Source organism: Podarcis bocagei (genome assembly GCF_964188305.1).
Source record: "Podarcis bocagei genome assembly, chromosome: 10".
Classification (NCBI taxonomy): Eukaryota; Metazoa; Chordata; class Lepidosauria; order Squamata; family Lacertidae; genus Podarcis; species Podarcis bocagei.
In genome coordinates, this window is record NC_138135.1 from 44,161,924 (window position 1) to 44,187,598 (window position 25,675).

General features: G+C 40.1%; 1 protein-coding gene across 1 annotated transcript in view; it reads right to left on the reverse strand.

The window, feature by feature from the left end:
- The window catches only part of OTOGL (otogelin like), an 80,944-nt gene that overhangs the window by 19,638 nt on the left and 35,631 nt on the right, over nucleotides 1–25,675 (reverse strand). The window contains exons 26-41 of the mRNA XM_081212206.1: nucleotides 17,903–18,037; nucleotides 16,509–16,655; nucleotides 15,175–15,294; nucleotides 13,264–13,380; nucleotides 10,909–11,065; nucleotides 10,008–10,034; nucleotides 9,601–9,768; nucleotides 8,172–8,450; nucleotides 6,344–6,461; nucleotides 5,800–5,879; nucleotides 2,207–4,782; nucleotides 1,770–1,947; nucleotides 1,220–1,362; nucleotides 881–904; nucleotides 688–780; nucleotides 97–286 (exon numbers count right to left, since the gene is read on the reverse strand). Of these exons, the coding sequence (XP_081068332.1) occupies nucleotides 97–286; nucleotides 688–780; nucleotides 881–904; nucleotides 1,220–1,362; nucleotides 1,770–1,947; nucleotides 2,207–4,782; nucleotides 5,800–5,879; nucleotides 6,344–6,461; nucleotides 8,172–8,450; nucleotides 9,601–9,768; nucleotides 10,008–10,034; nucleotides 10,909–11,065; nucleotides 13,264–13,380; nucleotides 15,175–15,294; nucleotides 16,509–16,655; nucleotides 17,903–18,037 (4,552 nt within the window). The remainder of the gene's footprint in view (nucleotides 1–96; nucleotides 287–687; nucleotides 781–880; nucleotides 905–1,219; nucleotides 1,363–1,769; nucleotides 1,948–2,206; nucleotides 4,783–5,799; nucleotides 5,880–6,343; nucleotides 6,462–8,171; nucleotides 8,451–9,600; nucleotides 9,769–10,007; nucleotides 10,035–10,908; nucleotides 11,066–13,263; nucleotides 13,381–15,174; nucleotides 15,295–16,508; nucleotides 16,656–17,902; nucleotides 18,038–25,675) is intronic.

A 25,675-nucleotide genomic window follows, 5' to 3' on the forward strand; every position in this document is an offset into this window, starting at 1 on the left:
GGACACTGGATAGCAAGCATACTCAGTTAATTTTTTTTAAGAAATAAAACAGCTGTGGATCAAAATGAAGATATTGATCAGAAACCATGTTCTCACCACAAAGGCCTTCAGTCTTGGTAGATGTATTAGAATGAAAGCCATACTGGATATCTATAATGCCTGTGACATGAGCCCACTTAATGTTGATGCCAGCTGGCGTGTTGACTACATACATAGCACCAGTATCTTGAATACATAAACCATGTTTTGAGAAAGGCAAAGGCTGAATCATAGAATCCACGACCACCTAAAAATAAAGAAATTGAAAAAATTGCAGGATAACTGTATCTAGGTGAAACACCTTCATCTGCCTCAGCCTCATTGCTGCTTCTTTGTAAATAAATAGACATGGCCAATCAAAGCACATTTTTAATCACTTTCTACCATTTAGTTTGCCCCCTTGAGGCCGGGCTAGGAAAATAAATTATTTGTCAAGGAGATCTGGTCTCAAATCTCCCACATGATATCTAATTTGACCCTCCAAAGGCCAACCAATGGGGCAGTCTTAGGAGATATGACTTGCTTGTCATAATCCCAAATATCTAAATGCATGTTTGCAATTCTGGAAAAGGTTTTCCTATTTCTTTTACTTATCCACAATAGATTTCTAATAGTATTAGTCTTCACTGACTATTCCTCTTAACTCACCTTTCTTTCTAAACGATTGATAAGTACAATATGTGAAGATGTTGTTACGTTAAGTTTCTTAAAACAAAGACCCGAAGCACTTCCAGGTGGAACCTTGAAAGAAAACAAACACAGAGAACGATATGGCACCATCAGCACTAATTGTAGTGTTCGCTTACAGATATATTAAAATCATATTTAGAAAAATACTCACTAGTCTTCTTATTGAATTGGCACTCTGAAAAAAAGGTATAAACATGGGTTAGAATCACAGTTACATAAAGCAGTACAATTACAGCATTACGTAAGATCCATATTTCTAATACTACAGTTCTGCTAATTGGTCAATGAATAATCCATCCAGAATCCCTCACACAAGGATTGCACATTATCAGATTATAATACGTAATAGAAAGAATGATCTCATTCATTTCTTACTAGAGATAATATTGATTTGCAAATTTCCTTTTAAAAGCACTATAAACAATTTTTTGTTGGTGGTGGAGGGGGAGTAACCCTTTTAATACTGCATAGTAGTACACAAGGTTCCTACCTGATTTGTAGGGCACCTTTCAATATGAGCAACAATAATTTCTGTGGGTAGCTTGACTAAGATATAGGATGCTACTTTATACAATGCCACGTTATTTCCATCAAATGTAATAATGCTCAGTTCAGACAGGATAGAACATTGACCTAGGAAAAAAGTGACATCTAATAACCAGCAATTCAGAGATTTATAATAATAATAATAATAATAATAATAACAACAACAACAACAACAACAACAACAACAACAACAACGAAGGACTTATTTTGCTAGGTTACTTCACATACTGAAATGCACAGAAAGTTCACTGAATAGAAAAATACTATTAAAAAAATGACAACTGTTCAGCAGTACAATCCTTATTACTCTGAAGTTAAACTGTGATGGTTACATTCAAGGAAGCTTGGATAGGATTTCCTGACATCCTTACATCATTTCCTAGGACTGCTTCATATATTATTAAGTCAATAGGCACATTCCTATGCAGCAGTAGAGTATATTCTAAGAAGCATGTTACTTTTTCTTCACTGTATGTCAGGGATTTAGAACTTACAAGGACATTCCCATTCTGGACAGCAGCTGTCACTGTTTACTTGGACTGGCATCCCATGAAAACCACAGTCAGGCTTCTCCACAGTCTTATGGCAGTTCTTTGAGAGGTTGTACAGCATCCATCCCATATTAATGCACACGTACTGACTACATCTGTCTACTGGATCAAGATACCTTGGCTGTTTTATAATGGGGGGAGAATTGGGAGACATTAGCACCAGTCTTGATTTTATTCCATGAACCAAGATGCCCCTTCACCATACAAAAAAGGAAAGATAAACTCTAGAGAGTATGTCTGCATATTATGACGATAAAGATATTGTCTCTGAAGCAGCTTTGAAGAACAAAAAGAAATAATGTACAAATCAAAATAATAAATGGTCTAATAAAATTTTAGAATGTTAAGTAAATTAAATAAGTAGGTAAAAATGTCCTCACCGTGCATTCTGCGGATGTCGCAGATATTAATGTATGTATCATTGTGCCAAAGGAAGCATATTCTGCACCATCTGTAGTCACCATCTCCATTTCAGCCTTTGAAGTGTGGGCCCCTAATTGCTCTGCAGTTAAGTGAGTTGAATCTGCTATTGTGACATTCTGCAAGCTGGTTGTTCTCATTTCCTCGGGTTCAGCCACACTATAGTAAGGCCTAATTGATTTTGGTGGTGGAGCTCTAGACCAATCGGATAATGTTACATCTATCAGATCGTCTGAGAGAGAGACTGGTTTCACCGAAGCCCTTCTGTTTTCACTGATAGCCAGAGTCATCTGAGTGGGAAGCAGCGAAGATTCCTCAGTGCTTGTGTACTTAGTGACTTTTTCTTGTATTTCTGAGGTCTGGTTACTTTCTGAGGCATAAGCGGTCACATTTCGAAGTTCTGTAGCATGTGTCACTCCCAGCTCTATCCAACCTGAGGTAGTCCCTTCATCCATTTTAATGGGTATAGTTCTGAAGGCTTCTGTGGAAGGTTTGGGTGTAAACAAAGTAAAGTTTGGAGTATGTGTAAGTGTTTGGGAGGTAGTAGGAATTGGGAATGACGTAGTAGCAGTGTGGTGTTCAAAACCAATAGGATAGAGTTCAGTGACTAGAGCAGTTTTGCTAGGAACTATCGTGCCTGTAGAGGAAGGTAGTAAACTTACTGGTGGGCTAAGGGTATACTTTTCAGTGACATTTGTTGGGGTTGAGGTCATATTCCCAAGAGCACCCATGGTAAATGCTGGCTCTGAAGACTGAGTACTGATTGCACTGGGTAATGAAGATAACGTTCTACCATCCACTGAAGAGGAACTCCTTGTTCCTAAAAATAGCATGGGCATATCAGAGGCCTCCAGAGGAGGCAAAGATGAAGCATTTATTGTGGAAATAGTTGGACTTAAAGTTGACAAAGCTGAAGGAGAAGCTGCAGGGTAAGAACCCGGGCTTGTTGAGGTAGGATGTTCACCAACTGGCATTTGTATGAGAGTGCGAGCTGGCATCACAGCAGAAGTTATGCCAGTTGTGGGAATCACCGATGAGCTTTCAGAATAAGAGGCTGAGACAGAAGAAGTTTTTGGTAACACTGTAAGTAATGTGGACGAACTTGTGAAAGCAGATAGATGTCCTGGAATCACTGCAGAAGTGGTGAAACTACTCACACTTCTAAGAGTAGAATCAGTTTTTAATCCTGTGTGTGGTCCAACTGAATGCATACTTGTTTTCGGAGTCATTTGTGTTGTGTCATATAAAATACTCGTAGGTAACAAAGGGGTTCTACTTGGCAAAGCTCTGGTGCCAGCAAACTCTAATGAACTTACAGAAACAGTTGGCACTGGAGATGAACCAATGTGCAATGCATGCTTGCTTTCTGTTGAAACTGTTTTTGTTTCAAGGGACTGGGAGGTCTGAGGAACGTCTGGAAGCGAAGCAGTGGAATGTCCTATATGAAAGCTCTTTGAGATAATTGTAACTTCCCCAGTTGCTTTGGACATTTGAGACGTAACTGGAGGAGACATCAGCGTAGACATTGCCTGTGTCACTTGGGGACTCAATGAAGACCGCATGGTTGTAGGGCTTGGTGAAGCAGCTGAGGATGGTGTTGTAGTAGAAAAATGCTTTGTGGTTAAGGGAACAGTGTGTTCAGAAGGTGTTATAAGTGCTTCTGGTGATGATGGAGATGTAGGCAGCAGCACTTCTGAGTCAGGTCGAGTTGTCATTGAGCCTGAAACTGGTATGCTATAAGGAGGACTTGAAGAAAAGGCAGCTAATCTAGATGCCGATAAGGGAATTTGAGTTGTTGTAAGCACAGGCAAATGAGTCAAACGAATAGTTGGCTCGGACATAGTAGACCTAGTTCTTGAAGTCACAGTAAGCATTTCTGTTAATGGTGAACCTGAAAACAGACTTGAACGAGATGTTCTTTCAGTTGATAAAGATGGCTGTGGTGTTCCTGCTACCAAAACCTCAGACTTGATTGTGGAAGGACCTCCACTCACTAAGATGCTTGTAGGTGTTTTAGCAGAGGCAAATTCTTGTCCAGCAGGTAATGCAGCAGATCTCAATGGTATAGGTGATGTGGATATTAAAGGAAATGCAGACAGTGATGGTTCAGCTGTTGTTGCAGTGAGCGATGATATAAAAGATATAGGATTTGTGGTGTAGGGTGTCACCTTTGCTGTAACTGCTGTGGCTTCTTTAGTGGTTGGGAGAGCTGTTGGGGATATAGGTGCAAGTAGCACAGAGGGTGTTGTAGTGATGTAGCTACCTTCAGAAGAGTGCTCTGGAACTGATAACAGTGTTGCAGAATGAAGATCTGTAACTATTTTCTCTGTAGTTTGTCCTCCAAATGTCCCCACTCTCTCAGTTGCCATTTGGGTAGTTAGATTAATATATGTTATCTTAACCGCTTCAGTGACAAGCACAGGGGGCATATGAGGAAATGTTTGTGCCGTGTCCACTGTATGGGGGCTTAAAACGGTGGGCCTTGTTCTCAGTGGCTTTGCTGTTGTTGAAGCTTCTGTGGCTTTCACAGGTATGCCTGTAAAAAGAGTATGCTTCAGTATTATTCCATAGTAATGAAAGGGAAGGGAAGCAGGAAGCAATCTAGATTCAGGCTCTCCAGCTTCTTAGTAAGGTGGAAGATAGAAAGTCAGACTCTTCCTAGGCCTGAACGAGCAGCAATAGTAGATTTTACTGCTTTGCTTAATAAAATTATTGTACAAGAAGCAATGAGGTCTATTTAAAGAGTTGCATCCCACAGTTTTGTTCGAGAACAAAGCATTTCATAATTTTTTTTAGAAAATATGCAGCCAATACACACACACACACACACACACACACACACACACACAATCAGCTTTTCTTTTACTTATTCACATATAAGAGGTGATCTTTCACTTCTACAATTAATAGTCCAAAGAAATCCCAGTCAGTTTAGTGGGTCCTGCTCCTGAGGCAACGCTGCATAGGATTGCTTCTCCAGAAATATATTAATAAAAACAAGTGGGGCCTGCAATAAAATGTAACCAGGATGGTGCCGTGCTCATGTTCATTATTCCAGCCAAACATCCATGCCTATTCCATCCCCCACCTTCCAAAAGACAGTCAGCAGTCCATGTCTACTCAGCACACTTAGTCTGCATTGAGCTGTTTGAGGATTTTTGCCTCCATAGGGTTCCCCCATCACCACAAAGATGTTCGTGGGGCTTATGCAAAATTTTCCCAAGTTTCCCCTAGTGGACTGAACCCTCCCTCCTGTTCATGGACAAGCCATTTTGGCTACATGAGAAGCAACACTCAGAAAACTGAGTATGCTATTGGTATATTTGCTTATTTTAAACTTTCAGATATATATCAGTAAAAATGTATTTTTCATAGGCTGCACTAAGTGACTTATACCTTTAAATTTACTGTAGTATAATATAACACCTTTAAAGTTATTGATGCAAAGACTAACTTTATATCAAAATAGCTTGTATGTTGGATTATATTGGTGATAAATATTACATACTACAGTATTCTAACAATCTACTCAAAAGATATAGGAGACACTTACAGTCTTCTGGATAAACACATTTAAGTGTGACTTCATCAAGAATCATATCTTTGGGACAGTATGGTAAGCATCCTTCAACCCTAAAAGGTTCAAGGAAAACAACAACAACACAATAATTCTTTTGTAGTCATTTCAAAAAGGCAAGAAGCTTAAAGTTTGAACGGGTGCTCCATATAATACATATTGCATGAATCAAAATGAAAATGGTTGAAAACTAGTCTCTGTTTCAATACTTGAATTCTATACTTCAGCTCTGAACAAGGCATCCTTTGCTGATGACAATGGAAGATATTGTCTGAAAATTTCTAGGAACTTCAAAAAACACACTGGTGGAAAACATAAGCAAGTTTCTAATGTAAGCAGAACTCAAGTCCTCTTCAAATGTTACTTAATTCCCAAGGATGCTACTCAGAAAGATATATTTTTCTGAATACGGAACTTAATGAGCCGTAATTGGTCAAACAGGCAAATGTGGCAACACGGTAGAAAATAATATCCCAAGATTAGTATGTTAATTATTACATGAAATATTAATTATACTCACGGTGGAAGAAATTTACATGCTACTCCTTCAGGGTCACTGCATGTTTTAACACAAGGACTTGTACAAGGTTCATATCTCCATTCACACATCCTCCTATAAGGTACTGCTGTATGGAGTTCTGAGAAACAACAAAAGCATCAGATTGGGCACATGGGTGTAAACATTAACTATATCTGAACACCCACAAGGAAACTGAAGGTGGAGTCCACTCTATGGAGGACAAGGGAGTACATATTCCCAGTGACACCACCCTCTTTGTACGTGTTGGTTTTCTTCTTCTTCTGGAGACAGATTGTGTCTACACTGAGTGATACAACAGAAACAGATGACTGTTATAATATTAATATCTGCCTGTTTCTATTGCATATCATTTGAGACAGTTTTTTCTTCTCCTTCACCATTTGAACACTGAAGAAACATGTGTCACAGGAAAGTTGGGTCAAGGGAGTAAGACAGAGGAAGGGAGGCAAAGGCTGGGCATTCAACAACAAATTGCCCTGTGAGACGGATCCCAATGAATTGTTAAATTTTTAATACAGTGATGCTAGTTATGTATTTTTGTTACTTGTAAGTCACCTTGGAAGGATTTGTGACTTGAAAGGTGGGATACAAATAAGAGGAAAAATTAGGATCACTGCTGAGTATTTCCATACAATAGGTGCAGTAGAATATCTATCTAATCTATAAATTGTCTTTCCAGCTTAATAACCCTTAAGATAATATATGTGAAAATCATGACAACACTAATTAAAAGTAGAACATAAAACAACAGCACGAAAGCAGAGGTAGTAGCACAAAAGAGGCAGCATAAAATCAATGCAGACACAAAGACCAGCAAATGCCTGGGGGAAAATCTGAAATCTTGACACCAGTTGTGTATAAATGAAGGCTGTCTGGAGATCTCTTTGCATGGAACAAGTTCATCCTAATTCTTAAGCTGGTAACAGCAAAATGAGGATACTTTAGGGTTTCTTTCAGGGTGACCTGATTCATGGACCCCTGTGTAGAGTTATGGTTCAGTTTTCACACATGTCTGAATTTTGCAATACAATTGCAATTCTCAGCTCAATACAATTCTCAGCTCAGCAAAATCTACCAAAAGGTGTTTAAAAAATAAAGTGGTTGTCGTGCTTTCTTAACAAGCTAAAATCACAGATATGGAAGCACAATGGAATGGGCTTGCAAATGAAAACATAAAAACTGAGGCTGGCCGCAGATTGACTGATTTGTCCATTCTGAAGTTACAATGTAACTGCTGCTATTATAAATCTTGAAAATGATATATCCGCAGCATTCCACACTGTCAGGGACTGGACAGAGGAAGAATGGTGGAGACTGCCTCCCCAGTCTGAACTTTCCAGAGAACAGGAAGACAGTATAGATTTACAACAGTAGTTTGATGAGGTCACAGCTCAGAGGTAGATGAGGGGCAAAGTTGGGAAATAATGGGAGAAGAGGAGGGGGAGGCAGAGCCCGAGCAGCTGGCTGACACGCTATCACTAGAAAGCATTCCAGATCCCCATTCTCCCAGAACCCGGCAAGCATTGAAAGTAGGAGAGCAAAGGGCTCAGAGACAAATGGCCCTAAGCAGCCACCATAAGGAGGGTGGTGCTGTTGACGATTGAGGAGAGAAGAGAGGTGGAGATTACTCAGAGCAACATCATTACTCCAAAAGGCAGCATTCCTAAGCCTCTCTCTGTGAATATTCAATAAAATACATTGGTAAGAGCCTTCCTTGTCTATCTATTCCTGGCAGCCTACCATGGGGGGATCGGATTCCCTGACGCCTGACACACACACATTGCTCCCAGGAACATGTACCACTCACCCTCTATGTTGAAACTGCTTGAACGTTTGAATTCTTCAGAATCATCAAACTTTGATACTTTCACAGAAGATGCTCTGAGTATGATAAAGAAACCTTTCTTGCTATGTAGTTCGAATGCACTGTAGCCTGGGATCCAAAGGCCTTGATGATGGAAAAAAGTTGCTCTTCTACGAAACAAGGAACTTGCCTCCCACTGTTCTAAGGATATGCTTTCATCATCATGGACATATAGAAAGTAGTTTGGCCTTTCAGCAGACTCAAGAGAAACCAGAGATGGAGCTGCCACAAATTAAATCCACAGCAATATATTAATAAGATTTCACCACCAAAATCAAATGGTTCATATGGTGATACTTCCGTTAAAAATCTGTTCAGTGGCAAACTAGTCCTGGCAAGGTTACATTAAAATTCTGCTAACAGTATTTTAAAATGGCTTCTTTTCATAGTGATTATTCCTGTTCTTGGCCTACATTAACTATGGCTGAACATCAAGTGAAATCTTATACATGTCTACTTAAAAGATAGGCTTATTGAACTCCATGGTATTCACTGGTGCCTATTCCCAGGAAAATGTGCATAGGTTTGTAGCCTGATACTTTGAATCTGATTAATATAAAAAAAGAGTCCGTTGTTAACTCTGGGTGTTTATCCTACAGAAGTAATATTTTCTGAAATGTATGGCTGCATCTGAATGTTTCAGGGCAACTCAGTCTAGAAATTCAAGGATGAAAGTAAAATGATAATTGTAGGCATTTATTTTAGACGCAGGTGGCACTCTGGGTTAAACTACAGAGCTTAGGACTTGCCGATCAGAAGGTTGGCGGTTCGAATCCCTGCAACAGGGTGAGCTCCCGTTGCTCGGTCCCTACTCCTGCCAACCTAGCAGTTTGAAAGCACGTCAAAGTGCAAGTAGATAAATAGGTACCGCTCCAGTGGGAAGGTAAACAGTGTTTCCGTGCGCTACTCTGGTTCGCCAGAAGCAGCTTAGTCATGCTGGGCACATGACCCAGAAGCTGTACGCCGGCTCCCTCGGCCAATAAAGCGAGATGAGCGCCACAACCCCAGAGTCGGTCACGACTAGACCTAATGGTCAGGGGTCCCTTTACCATTACTATTTTAGACTACTTTTTTTAAAAAAAGAACTAAGCTGAGATATTTCCGGTTAACTTTAAGATGCTATCAAGCATTTCTCCTAAATCAAGGGAGAAAGGACTTGTACACTGGTAAAGTAAAAATAAATAAAACAAAAATATTAATGATTAAAAATACTAAAGCCTTTGTTTCTCTTACAACTCTTGTCTTCATGTCTATCACAAATAGATTTTGTAAAAGATAATGAAAAAGTATTCTCTGATACATAAAGATTAACATTTTTTCAACTCTGAAAACTTGAGATTTAATTACATGAAATACTGAAGATAGGACTCACATAGTATTTTATTTTTGAAAAGTCCTGGAGTTAGCATAAAATTAAAATACACATTCCCACTGACACTGCTTCTTGGCAAAGGAAAGATATTTTTGCTGGTGACATTGACTCCTATAACAGTGTCATTCTGACCATAGCTGGCTAAAATAAATGGTCCTTCCCCAAGTCCTGGAGGAAGAAAAATGACAGTCAGATGTTAAATGATAGCAAGAGAAACAAGCAACTCAAAACACTGATGGATTTCTTTTTATTGATGGTTGTGTAAACCTTCTTGTGACCATGTATGGTGAAAACTAGTCTATAAATACTTGGAACTACCATCACTACTACAGCAGTGTTTTGGGAGAATCTATATATCCCATATATTACTATTATTTATTTTTAAAGCTCACAGAAATGCTACGTACCTTGGTTGTAATAATCACAGTCATAAGCTGAAAGAAGGAACAGGCATACCATTTAATGACAAGCACAACAACTCAGAGAATAATTAGAGAATTTGTGATTGTCAGTAACAACAAGACAAGGTCACATAGCCAAGCATTAAATTCTGATTCACAAAACTCACTCTTCTGTTCTTTTACTTATAACCTGCATTTTCCTTGGATTCTATTATTAGTAAAGAAATTAGTGTCACTCTTTTGAAGACCTAACCTTAACTGCAGTTTCTGAGATATATTTTTTCTGCACTGCAGAACAACAAGAAAACCCTTAAAAATGTGTTTCTACATTCACTGATTATTGGTTTTTTTGCAGCAGCAGTCAACATTGCTAATAAATTGCTAGCTTAAGAAGAGTAGAATACAAAAGTAACATAATGTATACACAGGCAGATAATATATACAAATAGTTACTCAGGTAGGATTTCATCTGGTATTATAATTGAAATCAATGGTCTACTCCAAGTATGCCCAACACTGAATATTGCTTATAGTTGTAAAAAGGTACAACTTTTAACATAAGGTCCATCTGTAAAAATTCAGACCAGAATTACTACTTCTTTTTAAGAATGGCAAACTGCCACATGGTACATCTTACTTGGACGTGCTTGGAGTCTTGGAAGCTTAACTACTCTACATTCTCCTACTAATGGACCTTAGGCTTGTTTGGTGTAGAACAGCACAGGGGAGCATAGCTATTGTTTACCCTTGAATTACTTCTGTGCAACCATATCTGGTATCAACCCACTAGTTACCAGCATTTGCACAGGAAACATTGCTGTACTAGAAATCAGTTAAAGAAAGTATGGAATAATCTGCTTTCCAGAGATTATGCTTGATGGCATAATGAATAGCAAAACATACGTACGACAGAGAGATGGAGATCGCCAGTGAATTACTGCACCCTGCTGGCAGCATTTGTGAGCATAAGCTGCAATACTTGTGCACAGACATTCACAGTCTCCGCCAAGATTACAATTGCAAGTATCTGTATGGCAGTTTTTGACGAATGATGTCACATCAATCTGAAAAATATGGAGAAAGTCAGATTCAGAGTAGCAGAGGAGGGAAATGAGGGGATCTGTTGAAATGAAATTGTTGTGAGAGGTTACTGAAAACAATTATGGAAAGAGGCCCAGGTAAATTGTACACCACAGAGTGGTGGTCATTCTAAAAGGAGTCAACTTTCACAAACCTAAGGATAAAACAAGTAAAGAAGTCATTTAATGGGCATATTGATGAAAGTGTAGAAACAAGCAGCAAACATTGATTTAAGGACAGCAGGAGCACAAAACCAGCCAGAGAGAGTAAGATGTTAGATGACAAAGATGCAAAGGACTCCTCGATGAGAACAAGAAAACTGATTGACCCTTTGCTTCAGCCTTCACAGCACAATATGTTAAACAAATAGTCACAGGTGAACTATTATTTTCAAGGAGGAGATCTGTCTCACAAAGAAGCGACAAAGAGTACAGCTTTAAACTGACAAATTCAGAATAATCATTTATCCAGGGTTGGAAAGCAGGAGTTCTTTTAAAAACTCAAATACAAAATTCCTGCTTGTTTAATGAAAACGTGCACCTTATTATTAAAATTGGCGTCCTTACTAGAAGATGGGTAGTCAGGAAACTTAACTCCAGTTTTTGTTTTTGTTTTAAGGACCTGGGAAATTATAGACCTGTCAACCTAACATTTGTCCTCAAAAATGGGTAGAAAACATGAAAATTAGAAGTCTGAAAAACTATGAGAAAACTAGCTTAGCTGACGATGCACTTTTGAGAAACAAAGCATGCATGTGGAAGTTTGACATTTGCTTTGAGATTAAATGGAAACCAGAAGTGGATAAAATAAATCTGACTACCAAAAGTGGTTCAAACACTGTTGTAGCAGCAGCAGCAGCAGCAGCAGTGCAATTAAGAACAGCAATAATAATGGCATAAACTCATACTGAATTAAAGTAACTTTTGGGGGCTAGATTGTCTGTAAAGAGAAATGTTATAACCAAGCAAAGAATGACCATGCTCTTCAGTTATAAAGCAAATGCTGCCATCTACTGCATTGATTGGCTATGCAGCTGAAACTAACATGCCTGTCAAATCCAGCCAGCAGCTCATCCCATCTGCTTATTGTCATCTTAGCATGATATCACCATCACCTTTAAGTTGTGCTTTTCCAATTTCCTGGGTCATCTTTTCAGTTAGTCCAGAACACTATTTATTTATTTTGTACATTTGTATATCCCCCCTCCTTTAAAGGCAGCCTACAATAATGCTCCAGAAACATAATGGTAATCCTGATGTGAACTTGGGAAGTAAACAGTGGGAAAATGGAACTGATGGTTAGATGGTTTCTGGTAACTTCCCCAGGTATGCTTCCTGGATAATACAGGCCTCCTTGTTCCATGTCCCATGGTGCAGTTTGGTATCTCCCTGTGTCAGTTTCTTCATTCAATCCTAGACACAGAAACCAGAACCTACCAACAGATTACAAGAGCCAATAGCAGCCTGCTAATAATACATTGTATGTACAATTCAGTAGTGATAAGACAAGGAGTGTGAGATGGCAGCTTGCTGGCCAGAAAGGAAAAGGACAGGAACATTTCAAACCCAAACAACAAATATCTTGGAACTGTACATCTTTTCAATAAAATGTTTTGGAGCTACCCTGCTTTTGATATGCTGCTCTTGAAAGGAGAAGGCCACAAGTTTCAAATCTTCAGGTGGGGACTACTAAGCCCAAACTGGAAGGATATGGAGGAACAGCCTATGGCTTGTTCCCCTGTAGCATCTGCTAAGTAGATTCCTAGAACAGAGCCCGGGGACATTATGTGGTGTGGTGGCTCCCTTGCCCTTCAAATGAGCAGCTGCTCATCTTGTGGACCAGGACTGAGCCAACAAACTTTGCTGCCTGAGACAGTCTCCCCATACAGAAGCAAATCAGATTGGAAGTAGAATCTTACTTCAACCTCTGGCAGTGTCTTCTGCTTAACCTGAGGGCAGCAACTGCAGGATGCATGGTACACACAGCTCTGTAGCACGATTGCTTGACACTGATCATCACCCTCCGCACCTCGCCATCTGGTGCCTGAAGCAGGTGCCTAACAGCAGGGATGACTAAGCCTGTTATGAGCCAGGTGTTAGTGCCACAGCAACTCTTACATTTGGCAAGCAGAGATCCAGAGCAAAGATGTGCTTTCTAGATAGCTTAGGAAATATATACTTACCACATTGCGACAGGGGGCAAAAATATCACTGTACAAAACTGAACATTCCTTTTTGGCATAAGGGAACTTGCTCTGATGTACTTCACATGGTTTTATGGTCTCATTTGGGCTAGCACACTGAAATCACAAGCACTTGTTAATAACTTTGGGTACATTACACATTTGTTGCACTGCAAACCCCTTTAGAAACGCCCACCAATCTGCCCCCAGTCTCTGAAATAAGACCCTGGCATTCCATGTTTTTGTTCTCTTTTCTCCTAAACCTCACACTTTCCTTACAGCTGAAAATATTAAGCTAGAATGGATCCTTCTTTATTGTTTGGTTTTTTTAAAAAACCTCATGTTCCCCCCCCATCCTTTTTGGCAAACAACATGTTTTCTTTATCGCACATAATCACTGTTTCCACAGCAGCCATCTGTAAATCATAAACAGAGCATTGTTTATCCAATGTACCATTTAGTTTAAACTTTAGTGCTCTGGAAATAAGGACAAAGAGTCCATAACTTTAAATGAATAAGTTTGAATTCTGCAGGTGACAAAAGGATTTAATTGCAACTGCCAGCTTAAAATTTTGGAATATGATTTTTTTGGGTTAATATGGATGGTTTTAACAACAACTGTAATTAATTTAAAAAGTTTATATGAAGAAGCAACAGTAGAAATAAATTAATTCAGGGACAGTAGAGGGACACAGACCACAAAAACCATCAACATTAGTGGAAAACAACAACTCTCCTAAGCTTTTTAAAGAAAGGCGGGGAGCAGAGTGGGAGAGATGTTATCTGTAACATATACAAAGAGCCACACGCAAAACAATTTTGTACACAAATATTGGGTGCCATTCACTCAGAGTAGGCCCACTGAAATTAACAGAACTACTTTAGACATGTTGATCAATTTCAATGGGTCTAATCTGAGTAAAACTACCACCTATTATGTATATACCATATAAACACCATGATGTATTGCAGATGTCTGTGCTTTATTTCCCTGGGTATACAGAAGGCAACTCCTTCCCTGGAGATTGCTGCTTCTAGTCATGTATTAAAACAGACGTGTGCATATTTGTCAGATGTTGCCGAAGTACATGCATTATACACAGGGTGTTTTTTTTTATCTATTAGTGGCATTCATGTAGGGAATAATCTTATATGAAGCAGCCCTCAGATGGAGCAGTAAAGATGGTGAGAAAAAGCAGAGGATGGAAAATTAGTCAGAGCATTTGTAATCTGATGTGGCAGCAAGGTCATTGCACTTTTGAATTGCAACAGCAAAGGCGGGAAGTCATGGGGAAGAAATGCCTGCATGCTCTCAAGCAGCTGTGCTTCAGCAAAATAGGAGATGTTACATTGAGCTACGTGACTACAGTCTGGTGGGGGGGGGGGAACAAAGCAGGAAATAAATTTTAAACATTGTCATACAAGCTGTTTGGCCTATAGCACAGTAAATGTAAGCACTTTTGTGTATCATATACACAAACAGAAACTCTTAACGGGTTTCGCTGTGATGCTCTTGTCATCCTCTTTGTCTTGTGCCAATGAAACAAAAGCCTTTCTAGGTACTAGAGTAGGGGTGGTTGGCCTGGGGCCCTCCTGATGTGGCTGGAATATACAAATTCCTTCCTCGGTGGAAGCTGCAGTCCCATCAGCTTCCATGGGGCCAAGATGCATTGCATCTCCTTTCGTATTTGCTCGCTCCACATGGCAACCATGTGGAACAGTGGAAATACGGTGAATGTGCAGAAGTATGAGAAGTGGTTGGCGATAGGACAGGGAACTACCACACCCAGAACCTGTCAAATTGATGGCCTACTAGTTGCTGGTTTAATGGTAATGCTGCTCCTACATTTCTTACACCCTCACCATCAGTTGCCTGTTTATTTTCAAAATGAATGGATATATCATGCTTACCTGTCCTATTTCCCAGCTCTCTCCAAAGACTTGAGCATTTCTTACTTCCATGTTGCTGGATGTAGTCAGGTCATTTGAAGTGAATTTATCAAAATTGCCACATAAACCAGCCAGTTTACCCTAGAATTAAAACAGGATGATATATTTATTGATTATTTTCAATCAAAATAGTCAAATCAATCAAAATACAGTATCATGATGAACACACACACACGCACACACACGCACACACACACTTGTGTTTCTCCATACAGCTTGACTGAACACCATCTCAGGACATAATATATGTCTTCATTTTAAAGACTTCTATGCACCGATTATAGAAACACACTTCAATAAAAATGCTATGCTCGGTAGAAAATATTTGAAGTTGCTTTTGCTGAGGTACCGGTAAATAAGACAAGCTTCCATCCAGTTACTGACCCAGCTTTTCACCTCACAGCAGGATGGTATGCTCATCTTTGGCAGTGGATGGGGGGAGATTTTGAGCAGCCCCAGTCAGAATGGAGGAGACACTTTAGTTCTCTCTCTCTCTATCTCTCTCTATCTATCTATCTATCTATCTATCTATCTATCTATCTCTATCTCTCTCTCTCTCTCTCTCTCTCACACACACACACACATACACACACACACACCTGGAGCTGTCCTTTTCCCCAATTTGCAATGAGACAGCATAGCCCATATCCTTCCACAACCTTTTCTGACAAATAGAACCACATTTGAGTCTATAGAAACCAGAGCACTTGACCTCTAGAGGATCCCCTTCTTATGGAACCCTTGTTAATGTAGAACACACTGAAAATGTTGACAAAAGTCAGTAGCAATCACTATATTGTGAGGAAATATAGCTGGCAACTTGAAATAGACCTACCACAGGGCAGGGAATCTCAGGCTTTGTGGCCAGACAAGTCCCTCCAACCTCTCTATGTGACCCATGAGATTCTCCACAGGCCACACCCTCACATTAGCCACCTCCCTCTCCCCAGACCATACCCCTCACCAGTCCTGCTTCACCCCACTTTTGTCTGGATGGAATGTGTCCCTGAACTCAGACAGTGCCTGGTGAGGGGATAGAGAGGGGTATGTAAGTGTGCTCCTAGTCTGTTGTGCAAAGATAAATGTTATACTTGCTGCTCTGCTCCCTATTGGCATGTGGTACCTGAAAGGTTTGCCCCAGTGTGAATACACCCGTGGTCTGAAAAGGATGCCCTATCTCTGACTTACTGTGCAATTTATATCAATCAAGAATCTATTTGTTGAATTAACAAATTGTTTCCTATAAAAACTCTGATTCTGCAAAATATAAGCCACCCAATCTCATATCCATTCACCTTCCATCGAACCCCCACTTTGATGTGCATTGTTGTCTTCCTATCCCATAGTATTGTGATCTCCTGGTCTGGAAAGTGCACTGCTGTATAATATCCAGCCTTCCAAAGCTGATACTTGGTTGTGACTTCATGTCTCCTCCGCATCCTCTGTGAAAAATATTATATTTGTAAAAAGGCTAATAAGATCAGCTTTCCACAGATATCCAAGCCAGAGTACTAAAATGAATTCATTAAAATGTCTGAATATCATTATTCAGAACCCATGAGTCATTGTTCTTTGAAGCCAAATTGAGGCATATTTTCTGGAAATAGTTTTGATAGCTTCTATCTCCAAACAGAAATCTCCAAACTATTTCCAGAAATATCTTCGATTCTTCATTAGGCCAAACCCTTGCAAAGGTACTTTACCATATAATTTTCATGAGGTGCATGGTTAACTTTCAATGCAGCCTAACATAATAAAACTTTGTACTAACCACAACCATGATCTAGATAACAAGTTGATCAGTTTCGCTTCCCTAGAGGGCTTTGGTCTTGTGTTGCTTTAAAAGCAATTGCCACATTCCAGTTCTCTATTACACAACAAGGAACTAAAAAGTTTCAAAAGCTTTCTATAATACCGCACACAGGTATCCTCTTAAATTCAGGATATGTGCACAAGCCTTTGGCTCTACCTGAAGCAGCCATCTGGATTGTGGCCAACATAAGGGAGATCCACTGTAAACTAAAGTTGTGCTAGATGTGGTGAACGAATGAAGTTCCAGTGCATAGGGGCACAATCAAGTACAGCACATGGAGGTGATGAGTAAATTACTTTGCCATATGAAAAGTTGATGTGAAAACTGGGCCATTAGACTGTCAGTTTTTTTAGCCTAAATAGGTTGCTTTAAACAGAGGCTTTTCAAGAATAATTATAGTAGGTTTGGCTCTCTCATATCCCTGGAGAAGGAGAAGCCACATTTGCTAGACATTTTCCTACCACAGATATATTCCTTTGGTCATCTGTTGACATCTCTTTGGGCATGACTACACTGACATTTCTCCTAGGCTTATGACCAGTGTGGTTTTATTTTTAAGCTTTCTTCTTTCAATTGAAAGTTATATTGTGTTGTATGATGGAGGTCTTCCCTCAGAAACCCCATGGGATGGGAACTAAAAAGCTGAACAATACCATGGTTTCAAAAAAGTTCAGTGATGTCCAGCAGGATGCTAATTGAACAGAGGTCCATGTGGGGGTGGGGGGACAAGGGAAATGATGTTTTAGTTGCTGTTATGTGGGTTGGGCTTTTTTCCCCTTACATTATATTTGTTTAGACAAGTTGCATTTTAGTTAGCAAGTTGTACTGTGCTTCAGTGAGTAAAGGGCGTGTCAGAAAAGGGAAAACAGAACTTACCCGTATGGCTAGGGGGTCATTGAAAAAAATCTCAGCGTCTCCAACAGAGATAAAGACACTTTTTGAACACACAATGTCGTTATCAAAGCACTTTTTGTTCTGAATGATTATAGATAAGTTTGAACTATCTACACCCTGTAAAAGAGAAAGGATTATTGTGAACAAACACGGTTAAACATCACTGCAGCAGGCGCATGACAAAACTAAAGGCTATGTGTCAGATACTGCATGTGATTCCCTTAACTGGACTCCAGCTGCCTTGGGCTGTTTCTGGTTCAGCCTGAGTTAACACTGTTTTAAATCAAGTTATGTCAGGTCGACCTAGATATAAACTGAGATAAACCAGAATGCAGCCCAAGGAACAGATGTTACCCATTCGGCTGCATAATGTATAAGTGGTCCATGTCACAGTACAACTCGAGTTGGCTGGAATGAAGTGACTTGGGATGACTGAAAACACCATTCCCATCTTGAAGACTGAATTTGTCAGCCAACACTCTATGTCTATGGAATCTTCCCAGAAGAAGACTTGCAAACTCATCCACAGATTGAAAAGGAATGTGGTTCCTCCTTTCAGCTTACTTGTATAACCTATTCAATTTTAGCATCATAACCAAATAGCTTCTTCTCAACCTCCATCATCCCCATTTAAAACTGAGGGTTAACAACTCATTCCAAGGCACTTCCTAAGGTGGGAAACCCTTGTTTCTACAAATCAAAACTACCTTAGAAATATTGAATGTATAAAACCAGCAGAAGTGCACTTGTGCAATTGTATGACTTAATCTGTAGTTGCAGAATGTTGACACATTCCTGCTTGCAACTTGAAATAGCATAGCCTAGAAAAAAGCTCAAATTAGCTTGTTTCAATAGGCCTTCAATTATAAAATACAGTGGTACCTCGGTTTATGAACTTAATCTGTTCCAAAAGTCCGTTCTTAAACTGAAACCGTTTTTAATCTGATGCGCGCTTGCCCTAATGAGGCCTCCGCGCGCTGGTGCCCTTCCACCGTTCAGTTTCCGTTCTTAGACTGAGGTAAAGTTCCCAATCCGGTACACTACTTCCAGTTTTGTGGAGTTCGTAAACCAAATAATTCTTAAACAGGGCTGTTCTTAAACCGAGGTGCCACTGTACTGCATTTCATTATATGACAGTACCCCAGAAGCAGGCTGGGCTGTGGGCAGGAGGGAGAGGGGAGAGAGATGACCTTACTGTCAAGTATTTCACCAGTCAATTGTAAAACTAAGTTGTGTAAAAAAAAAAGGAAAGTTGGGGAGGTGTAAAACAGCAGGTCTGAAGTGGCACACACATAACTTTTTACCTGTGGCACACTTGAATGACCACGGGTGATGACACTGACCACATAATTTTAATTACTAATTAACTAATTTTATTACTAATTTAATTAAGTAATTTTATTACTAATTAATTAAATGTGTGTGTTGCCTATGCTGAAGCCTCTAGGCAACCTGCAACACAGAAAATGGGAAATACAATTACATAAGAATGTCAGTATTTAATCCCAACATGTGTGCCGAGATGACAGATCAACCAAAATATAACTCTTGTCAATCATATGAGTAGACAGATTGCCTTATGCTGCCATTTGCTCCATCTAGCTTAATTTCTGTCTATCCCAGCTGGCACCAGCTTTCCAAATTCACAAGCAGTAGCCTTTCCTGGCCCTGCTACTTGAGACACTTGAGTTGTTGGAGAGAGAAGGTGGGCCTTTCTGTGTGCAAAGCATGTGCCTCTCCACCTTTTTGTATGCTGGCTCAATGATGCTATGGCAAAGAGTGAAAAGGCACATTACTATAATGGGTAATTACATCTGGCCCCAGCCTCACTGCATACAGTGCTACATAGAGGTAAAGGTAAAGGGACCCCTGACCATTAGGTCCAGTCGTAGCCGACTCTGGGGCTGCGGTGCTCATCTCGCTTTATTGGCCGCGGGAGCCAGCGTACAGCTTCTGGGTCATGTGGCCAGCATGACTAAGCCACTTCTGGTGAACCAGAGCAGCTCACGAAAACGTCGTTTAACTTCCTGCCGGAGCGGTACCTATTTATCTACTTGCACTTCATGCTTTCGAACTGCTAGGTTGGCAGGAGCAGGGACCGAGCAACAGAAGCTCACCCAATCGTGGGGATTCGAACCGTCGACCTTCTCATTGGCAAGTCCTAGGCTCTGTGGTTTAACCCACAGCGCCACCCGCGTCCCGCTACATAGAGAGGAATAATCATATTCCCATCATGCTGCAGAAGAGGGAAATCAGAGCTATTCCATCAGCTCTTTGGAGAGAACTGCCTTTATCTCTTTTCCTTCTGTCATCTAGCATTGGTTATTCCATCATCCCATTTCCATCCTGGCTATTTATTATAAGAAGTGTAATTTTCAGAACTGGTGGCTGAGTTTACTTTGTTCCTCCTCCCTCCCCATCCCTTTTTACTTTCTATCCTATCCTTTAGACTCAAAGCCAATAGGCAGAGCCTCCCTCCCTCTCTCTCTCTCTCTCTCTCTCTCTCTCTCTCTCTCTCTCGTGTGTGTGTGTGTGTGTGTGTGTGTGTGTGTGTTTGGCTGAAGAGCACAGTAAAAATGCTTTAAGTAAATGAAATTCAATTTTAAAAACCCATCTTTGCATAACCACTTTCAGGAGCAGAGCTACGTTTACCTTTTAAGGTAATACACAAAGACGGGAAGTACATTGGTCTGCCATGTGAAGTCAACTTACACTGATAGAAAACAAAAACAAAATGCTCCCCCACCCCCTAAGCCTTGCTTCTGTCTTCCCATTAAATTACCAAAAGAAGCCTGTTCTTACTTGGTATCAACTTCTTTGGGATAGTGGGGTGTTGCTAAGCAATGGAGAAACAGGGACAGAAATCTGGGCAAGCAACCAAAAACTCAGCAAAGGGCCTGCATTTGCAGAAAACAGTATATCATACGTTGACTAAATAGTGAACTTTATAGCCTTCGGATGGGAAAAAAAGTAGACTGTCAGAAGAACTAAGTGTCACTATTTTGAATTTGAAGGTAAACTAAAATGTGTTTTCTGTTACATCAGCCAATAAACTATTACAAGTATACCCCAAATCTTAGCTTAATAATGAGTGATATCCAGCTAAGGCATGCTCAGAGTAGACCCATTGAAATCAATGGGGCTACTTTGAATATGACTAACGCTGGAAATCACCCAAGGGCTTTCACAATCTAATGAGTCATATTTTAATCATAATCTCTCTCTCTCTCTCTCTCTCTCTCTCTCTCAATATATATGTATATATATATCTCACACACACCCCAACACCCAAGCTGGCTATAACATTCAGAATTAGAATATGAAACAAACAGTGGTAAGCTAGACCTGCAATTGCAGCCATTGAAAAAAACTGAGGAAAAAACTGACAATAGTACAAAAGGGATCCATCCAATATCTCATTTCTTTTACAACCAAAAATGAATTATTTTCATTTCGTGCATACTAATTCTGACTAAGCACTATGTCCCCTTTTGTCTCTTGAATGATGTAAGAGAGCGTAGAGAGAAAGAAATTCCATCCACCCCCATCTCCTTCATCATACTGAACCCTTTGGAATGTCTGGCAGTAGAGTCAGAACAGACACCTACTCTCCAACACATTGAAGGCAAAAACTAGGATGCTATCTTTCTGTTTTTTCTCACAAGAGGACAACAGCCATTTTGGGGACTGTGATCTTGTGTGTTTCCATGCCATGATTTCACCCTGAAAAAGTGCTTTTGTGGGGCACAGTGCCCCTAGGTGTGTGGTTTGGGGCGCCACACAAGATTGTGCCCCTCCAAAACATGTTTTTGGGTGGAAATTGTGGTGCAAAATCATGCAAGTTTATGGCTCCCCAAATGGCCGCTGCCCTCTCACGAGAAAAAAATGAGATGTCTCAGTTTTTCTGGGACAGTTGCAGAGGGTATGCAGGATGAAGTACTTCATATAAAATAATTATGTGACCTGGGAGCTGGAAGGATGTTGGGGAAGAGAGTACTGGGCCAATATCACTTTGGTGCCACTACTGATACAATTTAGGGCAGCGGAAGATACTGTGGTGCCAGATAAGGCAAAGAGATATTAAATAAGTTACCAGATCTGCTTACACATGCATCTTACAGAAATATAGTTCACAGAAAGATATTTACTGGAGACAATTGCATGCCACAAAGGTTACTGGTTAACCAACCAATATGAGAAAAGGCAATGCATAAAAAAATGACAAGCTGCACACCAAAAATTACTTCAGGTCTATGATAAAATTCAGGTATTTTGCCACCTGCTTCATAATAAACTTATTGGTTCCCTTGATGAAGAGAGTCAGAAGGATCTCTGGATACTGTCCAGAGAAACAGCTCATAGCTGTGTTGTACTATGCTTCTGTTGCAATTTCACACATTTTATTGTGATGCTTTTAATTATTATTTTAAAGTCTGCTGCAATTTATCAATTTATTACTCGTCACCTGCTGGGTATGATTACAGCAAATAACAAGATTTTGACTATGTGGTTGTTTATTTGGCCACTTTCCTCAAAATGAAAGAAAGGCAAGTAAAAAAACAACCCATAATTATTTAGTTATTTTCCTTGCCATTGCAGATGACAAGCTGTGCAAAGAGCTCCTAAAACAATTATGGTATACAAAGAGGACTTTTTATAAACAACCATGGTATGAGCAGAGTTCTTAGCAGTGTATTCAAGCTGTTTTGTCTTTCTTCTTCTCTACAAAAGATTTCTGCAGCATTCTCATTCAATAAATAGGATAAAATGGACATTCAATGACTCCTATAAAAGTGTTTTTAAAAAGGATGTGTGTGTTGAATGAGGCAACTAATAAGAGACCTAAAGCTGCTCTTTGATTTCAATAAAAACTCTTACTAATGATGTAATGTGGAAAGTCAATTAATGTAGTTTTTGAAGAATACAACTACTGCTATGAACAGTTCTCTTTTGTGTCATTTATTCGGTTTTGCGCCACTGAGTATCAGATTTGGCATTTTATTGGGTTACATTGCAGCAATCCTTTCCTAATTAAAAACATGATAGTCCCAAGATTAAGGTTTGAGAAGGCTCGAGTATCCATTACCAAGTGATATAATCCCTAGCAATGTCCTACTGTTGGTATCCATGTAGCACAACAGGTGAAGATCTTGGCATTTTTCATGCCTTTGCAAAGTCACCTATACGAGATCATCTTACATTAAGAAGCATACCCTGTGCTCTATTTCTGTTTCATGTCTATACACACATTCATGAAGCGTTGCTTTTTTCTGTTTTCATGATTTTTTTTCCCCTTTTGGTCTCATGTAGAATGGAATGAGGAAAAGAAATGGAGCAGGGAAAAGAAAAGAGGAATTATTACTGTACTTGCAAATGACCTGAAATCTGTTATATACTTTTTTTTAATTAGGATGGTACAGATCTATTTCTTTTTATCTCTGTACAAACAAGTTCCATTCTCGTAAAGTCAGACAAGAGCCTATCAATCTAAATGCATTTGCTTGGGGAAAAGTTCCACTGAAATCCGTGCGGATTCCTGAGTTAGCTAACAGACAATTAAATCCAAGACTCAAATGTGGAACTTAAAAGCCACAGTGAATATGACAAAAGAAAGCCCCATACGTAGGTATACATCCCCATTTGGGCTGCATGCTCTGGATTCATTTTTAGTGCTCTGAAAATATCTCTTCTTCCGCATCTGACTAGCAGAACAGGCAACACCAGCACATGCTTTTCTTGTATTACATTTTTCTCAAGCTGAAGACAAAACAGAATTCCTTTAATTATAACTATGTGCTGCGAATAGGGCAAGGTCAAAGTCTTCATAAACTGGACAGGGTTTAAGCTGCTGCCGAAGAGAAACCAAAGCCAAATTAAATGTGGCGAAAGCTTAAAATGCCAAGAAGCTCCAAGTGAAATACTCATTGAACATTAACACAGAGATACACTGGGTGCGAGATGCACAGAGTGTAACCATAGCTAAACATCCAAGCAGTAAAGTAGCACAGATGTTTCTCGTCCTTCCATAAAAGAATATAGCAATTTACTGGACAATTGGATGGCCCGTAGTGCAAAGCAAAACATGTACCGTTTTACCTTGGAAGCCAAACGGAATCCGTTTCAGATGTCAATTTGACTTCCAAAATGTTCAGAAACCAAGGTGCAGCTTCTGATTGACTGCAGGAAGCTGCTGCAGCCAATCGGAAGCCATGGAAGCTGCAGCGGATGTTCAGGTTCCAAAAGAACGTTCTCAAACCAGAACACTCACTTCTGTGTTTGTGGCATTCAGGAGCCAAAACGTTCAAGTGCCAAGGCATTTGGCTTCCAAGGTACGACTGTATATGATTACACATTAAGGTTGTTGCAGCAGCAAAACACTGTTACTTGTAGCATGGTTCCCGTGCAAGATGCTTCCTAGGCTCCACTGCAAAACTTTGCAACAATCAGAAGAGTGGATACTGATTATGATAAGGGGTGGAACAGAGTGGCTATACATGCACTATTGACCAGCTAACCAACTGGTGAAATTTAGTAGATGATTAGGAATTATTTCTCAATATCTATTCATAATAAAAGTGTCAAAAAGCTTGGGCAAAAGCCAGTCCAGCTTCTCTAGGGAGGGAGTTCCAGAGTCTGGGAGCAGCCACCAAGAAAGCCATCTTCCAGGTCCCTACAAAGCATCCCTGGGTAGAAATAGTCTATCCTGAGACAAGAGTGACTGATGCAACAAAAAAATCCAAATGGTAAATTGGTCCATTGGAGAGGGATTGCCTTTTACTTAGTTCGGGGCCTGGTGAGAAAGGGGCCTGCTCTGAAAGAGTTTATGGGTTAGTTAGGCAGAGCAACCTGATTTGATTTCCTGAGGCGAAAGTAAAAATCCGAGAAGGGACTGGGAGATTGTTGCTGTTGTAGTACTACTAAAAGACATTCTAGGGCGAAATAGTATATACTGGGGCTAGGTTTAAATAAGACTACTGTATTGAATAGGGACGTGGGTGGTGCTGTGGGTTAAACCACAGAGCCTAGGACTTGCCAATCAGAAGGTCGGCGGTTTGAATCCCCACGACAGGGTGAGCTCCCGTTGCTCAGTCCCTGCTCCTGCCAACCTAGCAGTTCGAAAGCATGTCAAAGTGCAAGTAGATAAATAGGTACCACTCCAGCGGGAAGATAAATGGCGTTTCCGTGCGCTGCTCTGGTTCGCCAGAAGCGGCTTAGTCATGCTAGCCACATGACCCAGAAGCTGTACGCCGGCTCCCTCGGCCAATAAAGCGAGATGAGTGCCGCAACCCCAGAGTCGGTCACGACTGGACCTAATGGTCAGGGGTCCCTTTACCTTTACTACTGTATTGAATAAGGTTTTCAGGTTCTCTGTAAAGTGTGTTTGCCTGAGTAATCATAAAGCTTAAAAACTCTCAAGGAGTGTAATTAAAAAAGTCTGGATTTGTTCCAGAAGTGCCTCTTTGTAGGGGAATAAGTGGACATAGGGCATCCTTCAGACAAATATAACACCTGGTTACTGTATAATAAAGAAACGATACCACAAACAGTTAACACCTCTCTAGTGTTGTTAAAAGAAAGAGCTGAAACTTTTAAACACCCAGAAAATTGGTCACATTACTCAGCTCTCCTCCTTAGTGAAGGAGTCTGTTACAAACAAGCTTCTTTCTCCAGGCTCTGTTGTCACTGCTGAATGACTGGACCCCTTTCAAAAGAAGCTACAATGATTGTATTGCATCATCATAGATCTCCCTTCTT